At 39.7% G+C, this 21,442-nt stretch overlaps 1 protein-coding gene across 2 annotated transcripts in view; it reads right to left on the minus strand.

Annotated features, from left to right (window-relative positions):
• The window catches only part of LOC308623377 (BEN domain-containing protein 6-like), a 138,181-nt gene that overhangs the window by 12,437 nt on the left and 104,302 nt on the right, over positions 1-21,442 (minus strand). For both annotated transcript variants that reach the window (XM_081245667.1, XM_081245666.1), the window contains exons 2-4: positions 20,557-20,702; positions 14,423-14,600; positions 1,070-1,290 (exon numbers count right to left, since the gene is read on the minus strand). In XM_081245667.1, the coding sequence (XP_081101793.1) occupies positions 1,070-1,290; positions 14,423-14,600; positions 20,557-20,676 (519 nt within the window). In that variant the 5' untranslated portion in view covers positions 20,677-20,702. The remainder of the gene's footprint in view (positions 1-1,069; positions 1,291-14,422; positions 14,601-20,556; positions 20,703-21,442) is intronic.

Consider the following 21,442-nt stretch of genomic DNA (forward strand, 5'->3'; position numbering starts at 1 on the left):
GTGAGCCTTTTTTTTTTTTTTAACACTTAAAATTTGTGTACTTTATTGCAGGTACGAATATGTATATTTACATACACATATAACTTTATAAATATATACACACAGTATCTGGTACATAGTAAGCACACCATAAATGTTAATAATAATAATGAAAATGGCTAACATTTATTGAGCACTCACATGAGCCCTTAACTGCAGAAGAGGGAAGCAGAAAGAAGACACAGAGGAAGGAGGAGAGAATAGAAGAGTGAGAGGGCTTTGCCTGCCCCGACTGGCTTTGAAGATGATGGAAGTGGACTATGAACCAGGGAAGGGGGCTGCCTCTAGAAGTGGGAATGGCCTTCAGTTTATAGTTGACAAGAAAACAGAAAACAGGGAACTCGGCTCTAGAACCATAAGAAACTGAGTTCTACAACAACCCCCATGGACAGGAAACAGATTCTTCTCCAGAGCCTCCAAAAAAGGAGAGTACCTGCCAACACCTTGATTTTACCGCATTTCTGACCTACAGAACTCTGAGGTGGTAAGTTTGTATTATTATAAATCACTAAGTTTGTGGGAATCTGTTACACAGCAAAGGAAACCGGTACACTAAGATTCAAATATTCTGAATGTTAGATAGTGAGCATTTAATTATTGCTCTTGAAAGCATAATTTCCCAGGCCAATTCTAACAAAACTTGTATTTTTAGCTTCTATTTCTTGATTAAGAGAAGTCGGGAAAGTAGAAGAATTGTGTTCTGCCAGCATGTACAGCCTAAAATTCACCTTGTCTCAATGATACAGTTTTATAACCTTTAATGCATAGTTGTCCTTCTGTCACTGGTTTAAGAATTTCCTAGTTTAATAACTTCATCACTGTCCACCATTTGACTTTAATTTTCTGAACTGGATATTCATTTCACAAATATTAGATTTATTGCAAAAACACTGTTTTATGTAGTCAGAATATTATGATTGACCTAAAGTTACATAAAGTGATCTGATAAGGCAGTGATTATGTTGTACAGTAATTTTAATTTTGTATGTAACTGTATCCCAGAGAAAGATGGGATGGTCTTCCAGCTGACCTGTTTCTCATCCGCGTGATGCTCTTCCTCAGCTTTCAAGGAAATTGGTGAACTGGAATTAGAATTAGAATTACTACATGTGGAGGCGAATGAATCTGGTGAGGAGTTATTTGTTGCTCTCCAGAGGGTGGACGCAGACGTGGACAGGGTTCCTCCACCCTTGAGCAGGGCCTCCGCCATACCAACCAATTCTTCAAACTGGGTGACGGCCTGTGGTAAAACTAAAATGGCAAGAAAAAGTAGTACTTTACAAATACTTGTCATAGCAGCATAGATACATATTTTCTATGATGTGTATATGCATAGAAGTATGTAGAACAAACTGTTAACACTTGCTATCTTTGGAAAATAAACATGGTAAGAAGAATGGTTGGAACATATTTACTTTTTTTTTTTTTGCTGTACGCGGGCCTCTCACTGTTGCGGCCTCTCCCGTTGTGGAGCACAGGCTCCAGATGCTTAGGCTCAGCAGCCATGGCTCACGGGCCCAGCCACTCTGCAGCATGTGGGATCTTCCCGGACCGGGGCACGAACCCATGTCCCCTGCATCGGCAGGCGGACTCTCAACCACTGCGCCACCAGGGAAGCCCTAACATAATGTTTTTAAGACTTGATTCTTTTTCTAATTGCTAATGATATTATTTGAAGGTGTTTAAGGAGACATTACTGATTTTATCACCTTCCATCAGGCCAGTTTAAGTGACAAGATAAAATAAACTGTTTCTCACAGATTGAAATAAATTTTCTATGGCCTTAGTGCGTGATTTCCCAGGGAGTCAAAGGCCATCAAATTAGTAAAAATTCATGGCCACAGTTCAAATCTATGTGTTCACATATTAAAGATGGATTTTGGTAATCAACTGAATGTTCTCTTTGTTCCTTTTTTTAAATGGAAACTTACACATTCAAAGCTTTCATGCCTCCATGTTAAATGGTCTTCTCTTGTTATATCTAGTTTGTTTCCTAAGGACAAATAACATTTTGTTGGAGTTGGAAGACACCTTGAACCCTGTCTAATTCAACTCCTCACTCTATGGTTGGGAGTAATGCCTGCTGGAGAGGCGAAAAGAGTCTGAAACTTTTTTGTACTTTTCTAAGCATATTATTGAGCTATATAATCTTTGGAATAATTGCTGATTGGAGACCTGAAAATCAGACATATTGATGACATGTCCAAATCAATACATTTAGTACTATGTTAATAGAAAAATGTAAAAATCTGCTAAAGAAGAAAACCTTATTTTATATTTTTTTCAATTGATATTTGCTAAGCACCTCTCATGTGCCAGACAGTTGTTCAATCAGCAATTATTTATTGAGCACTTAATAATATTAGACATTTATCTAGCTTCTACTCTGTGCCAGGCACTATTCTGGGAACTTTACTGATGTTCACTTGTTTACTCCTCATTGCAACTCTCTGAGATAGGTATTATCATTACCCGCAATTTACAGATGAGGACAGTTAGGCAACAAGAGGTTAAATAACCCATCAGGGTCAACTCAGTGAAAAGAAGAGCCAACATTCAAATTCGGACTCTGCCAATTCCATGCTATAAACTTCTATGTCATGCCAACTCTCAACATTTGCCCACCACTCTGTTAGGTGCCAGGGATGAGACTGGGAGCAAAACCAGATGTGATCCTAGACTCTTGGAACTGGGAGGGGGTAGAGAGTATTGTTTACCTACCCATGCTGTGTGTAAGAATTTGGCCCGCTCAAAGAAGGTCTGGCCACCTGCCCTAACCGCCACCCACCACCCCCCAGTTCCTGGGAAGTAACCTCTCAACCCTTGAATTTCCCAAGCGATAGCAGGAGTGTCTTTGTTATTCATGGTGAGCCCCTTAGAACACACCTGATTTATGTTTATGCTAAGGAGTTTCTCAGGGTGGGGACAGTCACACCCAATAATCTTAGGGTAGAAGCTGGCCATAGCCAGAAAGCCAGAAAGACCATGTGGGCAATCAATCAGTGAATCAATCATGCTCATGTAATGAACCCTCAGTAAAAACTTTGGACACCCCAGCTCAGAGAGCTTCCTGGGTGGACAATCCTCTGTGCATTTTGTTGTAACATATAAAGACTAGTAGGTAATGTATCCTGAGGACAGAAGTTCCTCACTTGGAAACTAACCAGACTCTGCCCTATGTGTCTCTTCCAACTTTGCCTGGTTCTAATTTGTATTCTTTCCCTGTAATAAATGTAAACATGAATAAAATAGGTTTTGGTGAATTAAATTTCTCTGGCAAATTACTGGACCTGAGGGTGGTTTTGGAAAACCCCTAAACTTGCAGTCAGTATCAGAAGTCTTAGAAGACTTGGCAGTCTAGAGGACTGTGCCCTTAACCTTGTGGTTTGGCTAACTCAAGGTGCATGCAAAGAAATGAAAAATCACAGTTGTTAAGGTCACAGAGAAGAGGCAAACAGCCTAGAGAGGGAAGGGCCACAGAGGGCTTCTCTTAGGAGCTCAAGATTGATCTGAAAGCTGAAGGCTGAGCAGGAATTAAATAGCCAGAGGGAATGAGGAGGTCATCAGAAGCATAGGAAACACAAGTTCTGTATTTGAGGAACTGAAGCTGGAATGTAAAGAGAAAAAGGGAATTCTGCATTAAAGTGGGGTTTAGAGAATATTCACTGTTTTTTCTAATAATGAAAGTTATACATGTTCATTGGAATATATCCTTCTTGCCATTTCTATCTTTGTATATCTCTATCTATATTTTCTTTTACATAATTAGGACAATGCTATATGCATAGCATTGTATCATGGTTCTTTTTTCCAATTAAGGCCATAAACTGAATATTTTACCTATTTTATTAAATCTTGGAAAATATGATCTTTTGAGGTCTAATTTGCTTAGAATCAAAGTCAAGATCTTATGTGAAGTCTGAGCAGAATTTAAGTAGGTAGAGGGGGATGAGTTTGACAAAAGGATATACCCAATTAGCTCACACTAATATGTTCGAGATATAGAACATTTCTGCCCACCCAGAAATTTGCCTCATGTTCCTTCCAAATCAATCCCTGGACTCACCTCAGGGGCAACCATTAATGTGACTTCTTTAGTCAGAGACACGTTTTAACTGTTCTAGAATTCCATGTAAATGGATACAAACAGTATATTCTCCGTGTTTTGGCCTGACTTTTTTTTTGTTGTTTTTCTGCATAATGTTTTGAGATTCATTCATGTTGTTGTGTCAGTTAGTCATTCTTTTTTCAGGAGGATGAATATTATTTTTATTTTTTATTGAAGTATAGTTGATTTACAATGTTTCAGGTGTATAGCAAAGTGATTCAGATATATATATATATATATATATATATATATATTCTTTTTTGTTGCTGACTGATATTTAATTACATGGATGCTCCACAATTAAAGTATCCATTCACCTGCTGATCGGTTATTTTCCACTTGAACACACGACTTTAAGGATTCCCTAATATCTCAAGGTATTGATGTCCTCTAATTTATTCAAATGCTTCTTTTTTTCTTTTTGGAATTTAGGTTGCTTCCAATTTTTCTTGATTACGGACAAAACTCTTATGAACCACCTACCACACACATCTTTATATTTATCTCTTATCGTGTCAATGCTATAAATTCCTGAAAGCGAAACAATAGGCTCAGAGGTATAAATGTTTCCAAGACTCAGTTAATGTCACTGAATGGCTCTCCAAAAAGGGTCTTCCAACTTGAATGCCCACTAGCAAGGTAAGAAGTCAGCCACATCACTGCACCATCAACAAGAGGTGTTCATAATTAACAAAAATATTCACTATTTTGATAGGTTAAAATTTTAGTACAATTATTTAAATTATTGCAATTATTTGATTATTGTGAAGTTGAATACATATTTATTTGTTTATTGATTATTTGAACTTATTCTATGAGATACCTATTAGACCAAAGAATGTTAGTACTTTTTTTATTTTATGATAGCTTAGATGGTTTTGGTAAAGTGCTTATAGGAATGCCTAGTGCATTATAAACACAATGTATTAGCTATTATTATTAATTCCCTTATATCTTAAGCACTTTAACCTCTAATTTGTCATAAGTTGCAATTATTTTTCTTAGAGTATTTTAATTTTAGTATGTTTTAAATGTACACATGTACAAAATAGATAACTAATAACAACCTGCTGTATAAAATAAATAAATAAAATAAAATTTTTTAAAAAGCACACACATATTTTTAGTTTTTACTCAATTAAAAGTAGCAGTCTTATGGAAGCAACCTAAGTGTCCATCGACAGATGAATGGATAAAGAAGATGTGGCACATATATACAATGGAATATTACTCAGCCATAAAAAGAAACAAAATTGAGTTATTTGTAGTGAGATGGATGGACCTAAAGTCTGTCATACAGAGTGAAGTTAGTCAGAAAGAGAAAAACAAATACCGTATGCTAACACATATATATGAAATCTAAAAAAAAAAACTGATCATGAAGAACCTAGGGGCAGGATGGGAAAAAAGACACAGACCTACTAGAGAATGGACTTGAGGACACGGGGAGGGGGAAGGGTAAGCTGGGACAAAGTGAGAGAGTGGCATGAACATATATACACTACCAAATGTAAAACCGATAACTAGTGGGAAGCAGCTGCATAGCACAGGGACATCAGCTCGGTGCCTTGTGACTACCTAGAGGGTTGGGATAGGGAGGGTGGGAGGGAGGGAGATGCAAGAGGGGAGAGATACGGGGATATATGTATATGTATAGCTGATTCACTTTGATATAAAGCGGAAACTAACACACCATTGTAAAGCAATTATACTCCAATAAAGATGTTAAAAAAAAAGTAGCAGTCTTTTCCTTAGTTCATTTCCTTAGTTCATTCATTTACTTTATGCTTAGCAAGTCATTCAGATCAGTTAAATATTCACTCATATATTTCATACAGTTTAAACATCTTTTCACAAGTTTTTTTCCTCCCTGGATATAATTTTTTCTAACTTTTAATGTAAAAATTTAAACACACACACAAAATAGTAAACTCCCATGTACCCCATGCCCTAGTTTCCAACTCATGGCCAATCTTGTTCCACCTGTATCCCTACCCACTTTCTCCCCACCTCCAAAATTACTTCAAGCAAATCACAGGCATCATTTCATTTTATCTGTAAATATTTCCATGTATATCTCCAAAGGTAAGAAATTTAAATATATATATATAATATATGGTTATATGTGTATATATATATATATATATAACCATAACACCACTGTCACAGCCAGAAATACTTAGCAATAGTTCTTGAATATCATTTAAAAAAAAAACAAATTAGCAAGTGTTCAAATTTCTGATTGTCTCGTTTTTGTTCTTGTTTTTAGCTTGTTTGAATCAGAATCCAAATAAAGTCCATACATTACAATTAGTTGCTGTCTCTTTTACAAACTGTAGGTTTCCTTTTCATCTCCTTGTTTTTTCCTTGCAATTTATTAGTTGAAGAAACTGGGTCCTTTGTCCTGCAGGGTTTCCCACAGTCTGGATTTTGCTGATTGCACCCCTAAGGGGGTGTTTAACATATTCTTCCCTGTAGTTAGATCTAAAGGCTTGATCAGTGTTTTAACTTCCAGCAGGTGGCATTGAATGCATGGTTACCTTTTGTTGCGATATTAGCGGTCACTGATGATCACTGCCTAGATTCATCAGGGGTTGCAAAATGGTGATATCCTAATTCTTCATTTAGCTAGAATTCTACCAAGGGAAACTTTCTCTCATCAACTATTTGGCTACCCTGAGGTTCATTTCATATAATAATGGCAGAATAAATGCTTGATTTTTCAGTCTGTATTTGCCAGTTTTCAAAATAATGAGTTGGTTCTTTCAGATGACCATTAAGTTTTTTCTCTTTTGAATGAAGTCATGCATGTAAATATACATGATAACCAGTTGCCCTGATCATTATTATTGATGCTCCAATAATAATGATCTTTAGCCAGTGGGAACCTCTTCCAGTTGACACGTCCACATGGTCTTTGCTGACCTCCTTGCTTTCTGGTAGGACAAGATTTTCATCTATATTTCCTGTTTGAGGCTCCTGACAAATCTTGTCCATTTCCTGTGCAAGTTCTGGAATCAGCCGTTTCTCCAGGGAACCCCAGCTCCCTTTAGTGGGGAACGGTATTTCAAGGCCACACCCAAGTGCTGGGAGTGCTCTTTGCTATTGGGTTCTTGTTTCTAGGCCTCTTTGGTGAACAGTATTAGAATATACATACTATTAATTTTTAAAGATAAAAATTCATCCTGTGTCGAAACCAGTACTCATGCAAATTCAGAACATGGAGTTTTAATTTAAACTGTACAGTTATGTTTTTAGTACGCCACATGGTGTGAAATGAGAACCTAACTTAAACCTGCCCCTCCCCGCCACATTGGAATATCAGTTTTCCCAGCACCATTTGTTGAATAATTCATCCTTGTCCTAAATGGCTTGCAGGACTTGCTATGTAAATTGTCAGGCCCATTGCAAATGGAAAATGCAGGACTCCTTGTTCAAAGCTTCTTCAGAATTTTAATATGGTGACAGTATTTTTAACCAGTATGTGGGGCCTTCCTAGGAGCAGGGCCCAGTGTGACTGCACTGGTCATCCTACAGTGATAAGCAGACACTGTATGGCAGTCACCTTACCAGGTTCTGCTCTGAAGACTTTACATGTCACCCAGGGAAGTACTTTTATCATTTCCATTCATCTCACACTCAGTTACACAGCTAGTAGGTGGCAGAGGCAGGATTTGAACCCAAGTGGCTTGGCCCCTGTAAACCCTCTGTGCCACAGTGGCTCCGGGACATTTCTTCCCTGTACGGGAGGTATTATCCAGGGATGTGTGTTCTGTTCCATCGACCTGCTGGCTCTTATCCTAGTAAGTTGCTTTTAATTATCAGAACTTTATATGATTTCATGTTGACAGTTATGCCCTCAGATTCTTTTTCAGAATGTTCTTAATTGATTTTGCCTATTTATTCTTTCAGGTTAACTTTAATATAATTATTGTCAAATTACCACAAAAATAAAAATCAAAACAAAACAATTATGGGCATTTGATTGGGATTCTAGGCAAACTGTGAGTTATTTTGAGATGAATTGGCAACTTCTCATCTATGAATTTGACGTCTCTCTATTTAGATTTGTCTACTTCTCCACTGACTTTTTAATTTTTCATCATAGATCCTACACATTTCTTGTTAGGGTAACTAGTAGATATTTTATAGTTATTTGTAATTAATGTGTAGATTCTTTTTTATTATTTTTTTAGGAATAAAATCAGCAATTTCTGATCTATAAGGAAATTACTGATTTTTTTAAAAAATGGTAGCTATTAGATTTGGGGCACCTATTATGTACCAGGCATTTATTATTTTTTAAATACAATAAGGCTTATAATGAAAAATAGCAGCCCTCTGCCCTACCGCTCACCACCCTGGATTACCTACTACTCCTAGAGGGAAAACTTCTGATCCACTTACCTGTTTCTCTGGTAGTTACCTTCATAGTCTTAAATAATAATAAGCATATACAACTATTCTTTTATTTTTTCAGATTCATATAATTACTTATTGACTTTCAACTATGTAACATGACAAGGCAGCCCTCTTTCAACTCCTCCCCCAGCCACATAGAAACACACACACGTGGTACCCACATATGCAAACACATACACACTCTTCTTCTCTCCATCATCCCAGGATAGTTGTAACACAACTGCTAGTTCAATAAATACTGTGCTTACATTATTATAGTGATGTAATTCTCAATTCCTTTCCTTTAAAACATGACTTTTTTCCTAGAGTTAAAATGATCTCATTTTTAAAAGCTTGCTTATTATTATTATTTAACTGTTTCTCTGACTTAAACATCTCAAAACTTCCTACCAGAGGTGTAAAACCTCCTTGCAGTATGTTTGGTAGATGACATCATGTCATCTATCAATTTCATGTTTTTCTCAGTGATCTCTCTCCTGTAACCCCTGTACCTGTCCACCTCTAGACCAGCTGCTTCCAGGCTACTGTGGACCTGTCACCCTGGAGTGTCCCCTCACTATTATTCTGTGGCTACGTCCTGTACTGGACTACCTGTTTTCTGATTGACTTTCTAGATTCACTCTCTCATTTTGAAGGAGCACACCCTCCGTTAGCTTTTGAAAAAGAAAGCACAGGAAGTACATTGAGACTTCATAGGTATGAAAATATTATTATTCTGCCCTCACACTTGGTTGATGGTTTCACTGGGTATAGAAGTCTAGGTTTAAATCATTTCCCTTTAGAATTTTAAATGCATTGCTCAATTATCTTAGAGCTTCCAGTGTTGCTGGTGAAAAGTCCAATGTCATCTGACTCCCACTCCTTAGCGGGTAACATGCTCCTTCTCTCTGAAAGCTTCTAGATTTTCCCTTCCTGGTGTTCTGAAATTTCACACTGTTATGGCTTAGATAAGCCTTTTTGCTTTGGGTGGTATCTTTTTGATGTGCACACAATAAACTTTTACTAATTACTACTTCAGTGATTCACTGGTTTTACTTTGGCTATTTCTGAAACTTTGACAGCATTCTACTATATTTAAATGAACCTGGGCAAAACTTACTTGATTTTTCCTTCCTTACTCATTAGTTAATAGAGTGGAGTTTTCGGCTGAGACATTGTTTTCCCTGGGTATACATTCATTCTTTACAAATAGTGATAATTTAATACCCTTTTGTACAATAGACGTGCCACTTTTTTCCTTTTATATCTTATTGTGCTGGTCAGTTGTGGTCCACAAGATATGTTTCAAATGTTTAACACATGCACGTAGAGCACACACACGTCTGTCATTCTGAATGTCTAGAATGGCATATACATTCTGCTATTTTTCTTAGTTAGCAGGCTTTATAGACAGATAAACAGCTCTGATTCTTAGTTCAAAGAGGACTATTGCTGAGCAAAGGTTAACTAACCACTCTGCACTCTTCTCTCAGACCCCTTTCTTATTTGGATTATACGTTAAATTTCAACTTTCTGACATCTTCCTAGTTCCCAACTGTAGCTTCACAAGGAGACCTACTATGACCATGTTATTTTAAACTGTAAAACACCCCCTCTCCCTCAAATCCCCATCCTCCTTTACCTCTCCTATTTTTTCCATAGCATTTATCACTAGCTAACATATTGTATAATTTACTTAATTTTACTTAATTGTGATTTTTCATGATTTTGACTGCTTGCCTCACTGGAATGTGAGCTCTGTGAGAGTGGCGATCTTTGTTTTGTTCACTGGGTTTTCCTAGGTACTTAGAGCAGTGCCTGACATATAGAGGACCTTGTAAATATTGACTGAAAGAAGAAATGCATACATGAATACTGCAGTGGCAGTTGGCAGTTCCTGACTCTTCCTGTTGCTTGAAGTCTAACCAATAGCCAACTTTACTTTGGTTTCTAAGGGTACATTCTAGTGTGTGTGCATGCAGAGGGGCAGACAATATTAAATACAGAATAGGGTATGTAGGCTTTTAAGTGCCAAAGAGGAAACGAAATGGGAAGGGATAAAAAAACGTTGCAGGGGGAGAGAGGTTGAAAGTTTAGATGGAGGGAGGAGGTCAGGGCAAAGATGAATTTACAGTGAAGATTTGAAGTATGTAGGGTGCAAACTATGTGGATATCTGGGGAAAGAATATCCCAGGCCAAAGGAACAGCCAGTACAGAGATGCTGACATCAGGTCACGTCTGATGTCTTTGGAGGGAAAGCAAGTGGTCCGGTGTGGCTGGATCACAGAGAAGGATGGGGAGAGAGTAGAAAACAAGGCCAGAAAGGTATGTGGAGGGGAGGTGGCCGGATCACGTAAGGACTCAAAGATCATAAAACTGACTTCAGTTTTATCCCATGTGAGGTAGACATGCACTGGAATTGTCTGCAGAGAGGAGTGACGTGAGCTGGCCTACAGTTAGCAGGATGTTCTTGCTGCTGTGTTGATAGTGGACTGCACAGCAGCATGAGCAGAAGTGGCAACACCAGTGAGGAAGCCACCATGATCACCTGGGTGAGAGACGCTGGTGGTTTGGACCAGAGTGGCTGTAGTGGGGGTGGTACAAAGAACTGTATTCCAGAGATATTTTGAAGATGAAGCCAGTAGGATTTGCCAATGGACTGAGTGTAGGGTGTAAAAGAAATACAGAAATACAAGACAGCATCGTGGATTTTGAGTTGAGAAACTGGAACAATGAAGTTAGCATTAACCGAGGCGAGGAAGAAAGAGAGGAGCAGGTGGCAGGGGAAGGGTGGGAATGTGGTCGGGGTGGGGGGGTGTTTGTCTGAGATGCCTGCCAGTCTTGTCAATACACAGTTAGCCCATGAGTCTGGAACTAAAGGGAGAAGTCCAGACTGGAGATAAGTCATAGTTATTGATGGATTTAACACCATAGAATTGGATATGATCCCCTATGGAGTGAAAGCAGATAGAAAAGAAAGAAGCCCAAGGACTGAGCCTGGGGCATCATCAAATATTTAGAGGGTAAGATGATGAAATGAGGCAGCCATATAAACTGAGACGGAAAGCTCAGCAGTGGAGGAGGAATGTGGTGCCCTAGAAGCCAAGGAAGGAGAGGTAGCCAAGGTGTCAGATGTAAGAGGGCACTTAATATGACCCTTGAGAAATTACCTTCGGGGTTAGCAATATGAAATGTTATGGGTTAAATTGTGTCCCCCCAAAAAGAGATGTTGAAGTCTAACCCCCAGGACCTTAGAATGTGACCTTATTTGGAAATAGGGCCTTTATAGATGTAATCAAGTTAAAATGAGGTCATTAGAGTAGGCCTTAATCCAAAATGACTGACATCCTTATAAAAAGAGGGAAGTCTGGACACAGAGACAGACAAGCACACAGTGAGGTCATCACATGAAGAGTGGTCTTAATGCTGCCTCAGGCCAAGGATCAACCAGAAGCTAGGAGAGAGGCCTTCCCCAGCGCCATCAGAGGAAGCGTGGCCCTGCTGACACCTTGATTTTAGAATTCTGCTGTTTAAGCCACCCAGTTTGTGATACTTTATCACTGCAGCCCTAGGAAACTAATACATGGAGGTCATTGGCAATCATGAGAAGAGACATTACAATGGAATGACAAGGACCTAATTGAAGTGGGATCCAAAGGGAATAAAAGGGGGAAAATTGAAAACAGTGTATAGAGTCAACATGTAAGGAGTTTTCCTACAAAGGGAAGGAGAGAAACAGGGTGAAAGGCAGAGAAGCAAATGGCCTGAGAAAGGTGGGGATTTGGGGGTTTGTTTGTTTTTTTTAATGGGAGAAATAATTGTATGTCTGATGCTAATGGGATGATTCATTAGCGAGAGCAGGGGAGGCTCTCTGGAGCTCTGTCCTTGATTAGCAGAAAGAGGATGCACAGATGGACATACTGCCTTTGGCTGGACAAGAGGACAGGCCACTCATGGGTGACAGGAGAGGACGTGGAAGTTGATACAAGCACAGGTGCAGGGAGCTGACAGTCTTTTCACATCCTCCAAGTTCTCCGTGAAGCAAAGGCGTCAGCTGAGAGCGAGGATATGGAAAGTGTGGGACGCTGGCAGAGAGAGGAGAAAATGAAACAGCAACTCCAGAGTGAGGGACAGAGAGAAACTGTTCATAGTGATGATTCTTTTCATATACTATTTTTTTAATTTTATTTTTTGTCCGTGCCACACGGCATGTGGGATCTTAGTTCCCGACCAGGGATGGAACCCTCATCCCCTTAACTGAAGGCATGGAGTCTTAACCACTGGACTGTCAGAGAAGTCCCCTTCATATACTATTGAAACTGATTTGCTCCTCTTGCATTTAGAATTTTCTCATCTAAATTTATGAAAAAAATTGATCTAATTTTCTTTTGGTGGGGGTCCATGTGTCAAGTTCTGGTGTTAATAAAAACAGAGACAGAAACAATAACGATGATTACTGAGCACCTATCATGTATCAGGCCCTGGTAAAGCATTTCTTCTAATTATCTAATTTAGTCATCTTGGCAAGAAGGACATGAGAGATTGGCTCCACTGTGTAGATGAGGCAAGTGAAGCTGGGGCTGAGGGCAGGACAGTGACAGGGCCAAGGCTTACAGCTAGTAAGCAGGGTTGGGATTCAAACCAAAGTCGGAGACTTCAAGATCAATACTTGAACCAGCAATGTATGCCAACTTTATCAACTAGCTTTTCATCTTACTCTACGTTCTGGAACAGATGATATAAAAATAAGAACAATCTGTTCTTCGAAAATTGCAAAAACCTCACCAGGAAAAACCATCAGTTATAAAGATGCCATATTTAAAGCATAAAAAATAAGGAGAGAATGGCTTGTTGGTGGAATAAACATCTTATTTCCATTCATGTCTGCCTGTTTCTACTTAAAACTAGGAAGCCTTCAATTTAATCAATATTTGTAGGAACTCGTCTGAGCCATTACTCTGTCAATCTAGCTCACCACAATGTTCTGTCTCCTACCATTTCTGCCTCCCCAAATACTGTGGAATTGTCTTCTTTATTTCCACAGCCATTGCCCTAGGCAAGGCTGCCATCCTGTTAGTCCAATGACTGTAATACCTTTCAAAAGTGGTTCTCCCCCACTCTCCTTTCTGTGCCCCTTGTACTCATTTTGTACACAGAAGCCAGAGGGATTTATTTTTAAAATACTCTGTGTATTTACTGTTTTATAACAGAATGCTGCCCCACATAGGATATATTGCCAAATATTCAGCTATACAAAATAGTGCATGATGCCTAACTACAAATGGAAAACATAATGTAAAAAAAATAAACACTTAAACACAATATAGGATTCTGCAAAAAGGCATTATTCCAGGTTGTTTTTAATTTTCTTGGGCCTGTCTTTCCCCTTTATGTCTTCAGTGGAATGTGATTATTTTCCACACCACTGCTCCCAACCCCAAACCTGAAATTTAATATATGGAATCTTTAATTCCAGTGAGTCTATAAGAGAGCACAACAGGCCCCATTTTCTAGTGCTTTCCTTAGCAGAGGAGAATGAGATAAGTACGAACACCTTGACATACCTGTTGTCTTACTGATCTTTTCTCTCTAAGCCTATATTAAACACTCCATAAATATTTGTTGGACAGTATTAAATGAATATGACATTTGGTATTTTGTAGGAATAATCTAAAATTTTTTAATCAATAAACTAGAGGCTTCAATAGAGTACATCCATATTAAATTATGCAATCATAGATTTTCTTAAAATGTGGTTTTTGATTTTTTTTCTCTAAGGTACTGAGTTTTTCATTCTTGACAGCTGATTTCAATACCTTCCCTCATCAAGTATTTTTCCATTCATCTAAAAAAGTCAATTTTCTCTAAGTTTACCTTGAAGCATGACCAAAGACTGTCGAAGGCGGCTGTTTTCTTTCCGGATGTTTGTTAGTTTTTGTTTCAGGCCTCTTATTTTTGTGCACAGTTCCTCCTTCGACAATTCTGCTAGAGGCTCTTCATCCTCACTGGAGCTCTCACCGGGCAGAAAGGCATTTCCCGAATATGGGTCTCTCTAAAATACAAGGCAGGCACAACAAAAGCATCAAGGGAGCTCTCGTGGTTTATCCTGTGTTCCGGATGCTGCTGGGACTTAATTAGACCTACAGGCTCCTGCTCTTCCAGGAGGCGAGTGATCTAGCCTCAGCTTGGTCCTCCACTATCCAGGGGAACTCAGAATAAAAGAGGACATCAAAGTTTCATGCACACATCTCTTTCAAAACAGTAATCAGGATTCTGACTTTCGGCCTAACTTCACGAAAAACACAAAGTAGAAAAATAGTATAACAGAGTAGAATCAACCAGGCCACCATTCAGATCTTTGTAACTCATCTACGTCCTCCATTTCTCTCCCGACACCTCATCCACAGCCTCTCTGTTGAGACTATGCCATGAGGCTAATTTGGGGGTTGATTCCATCAGAGAAAGGAGAAAGATTTACCCAGAACAAAGCACTGATGTCTACCTTTTAGTTTAAAAAATATTTTTTAAGGACAGCAGGACAATAGTCCGAAAACATATGCATTTGAGTCGTAAAACCCAGGCTTTGTTGAGGCAGAAAAGAATTTTCTCCAATTACTAAGCTGGCCTTTATATTTATATTAATCCAAATCTGGAAAATTGGAGCACAGAGTGAAATTTATAAAGATCCGAATCTAGAAGCCTGGAGTATGATGTTTATAAAAATAAACTTTAGAGTAGAAGAGATAAAGGCACATGTACACCAGAACACAACATTGTGAATCAACTATACTCCAATAAAAATTTTGAAAATAGAGATCAAGAAAGTTCCTGCTGAATAGGAAGCGAAGAGACCTCCTGGGGCCTGGCTGAGGAGCAGGAGGAATTCGGAACAGGAAGAACAGAAGGTCAGATTCCAGTGTCTGCTCTTCCTGCCCCGACCTTTGTGGGGAAGCGAGGTGGATCCAGGGGTCAGGGTAGATGATAGAAACATCCAGATGAATGAGGGGCAGTCCCAGGGCAGAAGGGCCGGCTCCGTGCTTCTCAGCACATCATAAATGCCCTAAAGGGGCCCCAAGTCCAGCAACATCAGGGCAACACGGCACCTTCTGGGCCACAGATCAGAAATGGACAAAATTGGTGTCTGGACAAATGGACCAGAGACAGTGTCCAGACTCCCCAGAGCTCATGCAAAGCAGCTGGAGAATCCGGAGGATCCCTGTGTCCTGGTCAGGAACTGGGTAAGTGCTGGGGGAACCGGTGAACAGAGAGGCTACAGGGTGCCAGAACCTTAAAGAAGTTGGCAGCGGGTCCCAGCACAGCAAACATCAGCAGATGGTGCCAACAGAACCCCCTGGGAGCTGGAAGGAATGCTGTGCCTCAGCAGTAACAGTACGGGACACTAAGGAAACAGGCAGAAAACTTAGAGCCTGGGCAGAAGACCAGCTGTCCCTCCCCAGAGGCTGGATGATATGTAAGACTCCTCAAAACTTGAAACACTTCCCAGGAAAAAAACAGGAAAGGGAGGAGAGTGAGAAGCTAGTCTCCATTGAGACTTAAACCCTGAAGTGACTGAAACTATACCAATACCTCAAAGGGATTTTAAACACCAGAACACTCTAACTGGGCTTCCTTGGTGGTGCAGTGGTTAAGAATCCTCCTGCCAATGCAGGTTCGAGCCCTGGTTTGGGAAGATCCCACATGCCGCAGAGCAACTAAGTCCCTGCGCCACAACTACCGAGCCTGCGCTCTAGAGCCCGCTAGCGACAACTACTGAAGCCCGTGCGCCTAGCCTGTGCTCTGCAACAAGAGAAGCCACCGCCATGAGAAGCCCGCGCGCCACAACGAAGCGTAGCCCCCTCTCCCAGCAACCAGAGATAAGCCCGTGCGCAGCAACGAAGACCCAACACAGCCAAAAATAAAATTAAAATGAAAAAAAAAGAACACTCTGTAATTCACTGTCAATGGACAAGTTCAAGCTTTTTTTTTCTCCCCCTTTTCTTATCTACCAGGGATGGAGAATTGAAAGCCAGATGAGATCAGTTATAGGAAATACAATTATATTTTTGTATGATCAGCAATGTATACATTCAACCTCACTCCTTATTTTATAAGTATACCAATCTATGTATGTATACATATTTCATTATTCCACGTGTGTATGACATATATAATATATATAATGGTAATGAAAATTACTATTGTCCTATGTTGGCAAGTAGCTAAAGTACTCATGCTAGATATATAAATCTTTAATTAAAAAACTGATGCATTTGGTTAAAAGGAAATGAGGCTTCCCTGGTGGCGCAGTGCTTGAGAGCCCGCCTGCCAGTGCAGGGGACACGGGTTCGTGCCCCGGTCCAGGAAGATCCCACATGCCGCAGAGCGGCTGGGCCCGTGAGCCATGGCCGTGGAGCCTGCGCGTCCAGAGCCTGTGCTCCGCAATGGGAGAGGCCACAACAGCGCGAGGCCCACATACCGCAAAAAAAAAAAAAAAAAAAAAAAGGAAATGAAATGAAATATTTATTTAAATAACTGAAGGATGCCTACTGAGATCATAGTTCTATGCAGAGTATTGAGAAAAAATAGAATATATGGTCTAGTTCTTGCAGGAATTTCCCACAAGAGAGAAATGAAATCAAGCATAAATCCATTTATAAGCATCATTGGAAGACAAAGTTAATAGACAATAGATTGGGATAAGATATTTGCAAAATCTAAAACCACATGAAACTAATTTCTACAGTAGATATGGTATATGTGCCAATCAATAAGAATAGAACGGGAACCCACCAGAACAGACTAAGAAACCAACAGAAACTATAAAAACTCAATAGAGAAAAGGACAGTGGCAGAGACCGCTGGCTATCACCAGGTATTTGTTCTCCCATTCTTCTACAGTAATAGGTTTTTAGCTCAGCAGGTAGGTGTCAGCTAGATTACATTTCCCAGACTCCCGGACGGCTCAGTGTGGCTATGTGACTAAGCTTCCGCCAGTCAAATAGGAGTAGAAACAATGTGTACCACTACTGGGTCATGACCTTAGGAGGAATGGGCTGGCCTTCTCCTGCCTGAATTCTATTTTTGTTGGCAGAGAGGAAGGCATGCAGGTGGGAGCTGGAGTAGTCACCTTGACCCAGGGACAGAGGCTGTGTGTTCAGGAAGGTAAATGAACAAGATAAGACGGAGCCTCAACATTTTGGCACTGCTACAGCAACTAGGACTGCTCTTTCTATTATGTGAAAGGGAAATAAACTTCCATCTTTATACGCCACTGTGATATTTGGGTCTTTGTTACAGCCTTTGCAACATGCATCTTAACTAATGCAGATTTTGATACCTAGAAGCTGGATACCCAAAACTTGACATAGGTTTGAATTACTTAGAGCTCAGGTTATGGTCAAAAAGAGCAAAGGTATAACATGCTGGAAGGTTGTTGACTCTTGTTAGACCTTGGTGATGACACATTTGGTAAAACTGTCACCTGCAATGCCTTGGAAGGCACACCATGTGCTTACTGAGACTGGAAAAAGAATGTCTGTGTGTATGAGTGACTTCTTGTCAGTGCTAGCTAGTTTGCAGAAATGGAAGGCTTTCTCCTTCCGTCTGCATTTAGAATGTAGCATGCAAATTTAAACTGAGTCCAGTCATGTTAAATCTCCAAGGTTTGAAAAAAATGAATGACGTCTACATCTAAATTGTAAGAGATAAGAAAAAAAGCCTGTGAACTCAAGGCTTTCTCAAGAGCTTCTCTTTAAGTGTTCTCTGCCAGACACTGAAATCCATCCCAATGGTAAGCCTCAGCTTCAGTGCATTATCTTCAAGCTTTTTGTTTCATATGGCAATTAAGTCACTGCCAAAAGTTGGAGAGAAAAGAGGCTGAGCAGCCGTAATAATAGAGGAGAGGTTTCAGGCTTATTTATGACCAAATAAGATCTCTGGCTGTAGTTACTTGCAATGAAACCAAACAGAAAGAAATAGTTTGGAAAGCTATTAAGTTTTTGAGAAGCACAAATTGCAAAAGAAACCATACTACTGGCCTGCTAGAGCAGGTGACTATTTTGCCCTCAAGGAACCACTGGACAACCCCCCACCACCCAAAACCTGCACCAGCAAATTGAAACAAGATATCATTTTCTCCCATCAATTGCCAAATATATGAAATAAGGACATAAATGCTAAGTGTTGGCAGGGAAGCACAACATGGAACCCCTTATGCACTGCTGCTGGGCATGTGGACTGATGTGGACATTCTGGAAAGCAATTTCATTGTCATATCAAAGCCATTACTCACCCTTCTAAGTGTTTATTCCAGAGACATTCTCACGCTGTTTCTTAAATGGACATGTATGCGGACATTTATTTTGTCATTGTTTGTAGTACCAAGATGCTGGAGGAAATCTAGGTTTTCATCATTGGAGGAAAGGACAAGTAAAATGATGCTATGCTTTGTTAGACGCAACGTATCGTATATAATAGCAATATAGATGTTAAAAACGGTGCTGATTGAAAAGCCAAACAGATTGAGCTATATATTATGATACCAATGTACTACTAAATGATGTGTGAAATGATGGAGCCATAAGGTTGTACAGTGCAGCGTGCTTTGTAAACAGACAAAACATGGATATGGAAACAAGCCATATCCATGCTAGGGGACAGTGGGTGATGATGTACAAAAGAGAAAGTTCTTTATATACTAATGGAAAGATTGTCAGAATACATTAAGTAAAAAAGCAAAGTACAAAGCAGCCTATCTAGGAAGTTACTTTTTGTGCAAAAGAGGGGATAAGAATATCTATATTCATATTTGCTTTATTTGAACAAAGAAACACTGGGAGGATAAACAAGAAAGCCATAAAGTGGTTACATGTGGTAGGGGGCCAGGAGGCAGGAACAGGGCGAGTGGGGCAGCTGTGTGGGAGACTTTTCACACACAGATATATAATTTTTAGGCTTTTGATTTTTTTATTACTCAAAAAAGCTTCATTTTAAATTTAGCTTTCTGACTCTGTGCTTGTGCCTTCAACACTTCCACAAGGATTTTCTGCCCCTCCATAGGAAAGCATATGTGACCGGTCACAGACATGCTTAGCAGACATGGACCCACCATAGGCCCGGCTGACACGTTGTTTCGTTTCAGGAAACCTCATAAGAACTTTAGGTCTCACAGCAACAACTTCTCAAAGTCGGCCTGGGCACATTCCACATGCAGATTTTGGTGCTTTCCCAACCTTCTGGGTTTAAGAGTAAACAATTCTATTGCCAGGGGTTCGGGACAGCCTCGTTTTGTCAGAGGCTGTGTTGTGGGGCAGCCTAGGATGTGTGGCATGCCAGATGCTGGACCGTCTCAGTGCCTCCAGACACTATCCCCGGAGAGTAAAATATATTCTAAACCATGAGAATGTACAGTATGTATTTTAAAAATTAAACGAAAATACATGCACATAAGCACTCCATGTATTACAAAGACACACAAATAAAAAATAAAGGATAAACAGGTGGATAGTTTGTCCAAAGTGTAAGAGGAGAATGGGAGTGGGGAATTCAGATCAAAAAGGAATAAATGAATAAATACAAATAAGAAAGGGGCCCGGGCCAAACCTGTGATGAGGATGGGCTGCAAACTGGAGTCAAAAAAAAAAAAAAAAAAAAAAGCAATAAATTTTAGAAGAGGTGTTCCAATTTCTCCAGTGGTTTGGGGAGGAAAAAAATATTTTCTGACAGTTTGCTGATCTTTAATGTCCCAGGAGATCAAGTAACGTTTGAACAATGTATAGTTGGCCACACTTTAATAGAAGCTGGTAAAATGGCTTGTGAATACGTTTCTAATTCAACTTGTTTAACATTAAAAAGAGAACACGAAATTTTATTCCTTCAGTTGAATAAAGAATTAAAGGGAAGAATCTATTAATGCAAGAGGGGGAAATGCACTAATAAATTGTGAAAGGAATTATGGAATTATGGCAGAGCAAGGGAAGAAAGTACCACCACAACAGCAGCACACCAACCTGCCCTTTATCCAGGTCACTGTTCGCATTCTCTGAGTCCATCGTCTCCGTCCTTTTCCTCTTTCCTTTTCTAAGAGCTTGGGTATTGGTAATTTCCTCTGTTTGCAAGATCTTCTGCATTTTCTCAGTTAGTTACCAAAGGTTTTCTGAAATTGTAGGAGGAAGGAATGCCCATGAGATGGTTCTACTCTGGATGTAGTCCAAAAGTTAATGTTTTTCCTTAAAATGAAAAACAAACAAAAGGATCCATAATATGTTTACAACTGTATGTTTCATAAAGGGACTAGCCACTCAAGTAAATTATTTTACTTAATACTTTCTGTCATTCCTTCTCCCACTGGCTAATTTAGGACACACTTTCACTTGGTTCAAAATCATGAGGATATCATGTTTCCAGAACGTGGGATACAGGAAGTTGTCATTTATAAAATCAAATGGCATAAATTTTTTCCATCTTTTCAAGTTTTTTCTTGTCAATCAGTTATGAGGAGTCTAAAAAACAAAGTAGAAACCTTGTAAAATTATGCAAATGATTTGAGGACTGAAGTTATATAACTTTAGGAAAAAGACATTAATAATAGCAGATCTAGGGACTTCCCTGGTGGTCCAGTGGTAAAGAATCTGCCTTCCAATGCAGGGGATGCGGGTTCGATCCCTGGTCAGGGAACTCAGATCCCACATGCTGCGGGTCAACTAAGCCCGCACACCACAACTACTGAGCTCACGCACCTCAACTAGAGAGCCTGCGTGCCACAAACTACAGAGCCCACGAGCCCTGGAGCCTGTGCACCACAACTAGAGAAGAGAAAACCTGCTCGCCACAACTAGAGAGAAGCCCACCTGCCTCAATGAAGAGCCCGCGCACCTCAACGGAGATCCCGCAGGC

This window comes from Mesoplodon bidens (genome assembly GCF_964165515.1).
Source record: "Mesoplodon bidens genome assembly, chromosome: 10".
In the NCBI taxonomy this organism is placed as follows: domain Eukaryota; kingdom Metazoa; phylum Chordata; class Mammalia; order Artiodactyla; family Ziphiidae; genus Mesoplodon; species Mesoplodon bidens.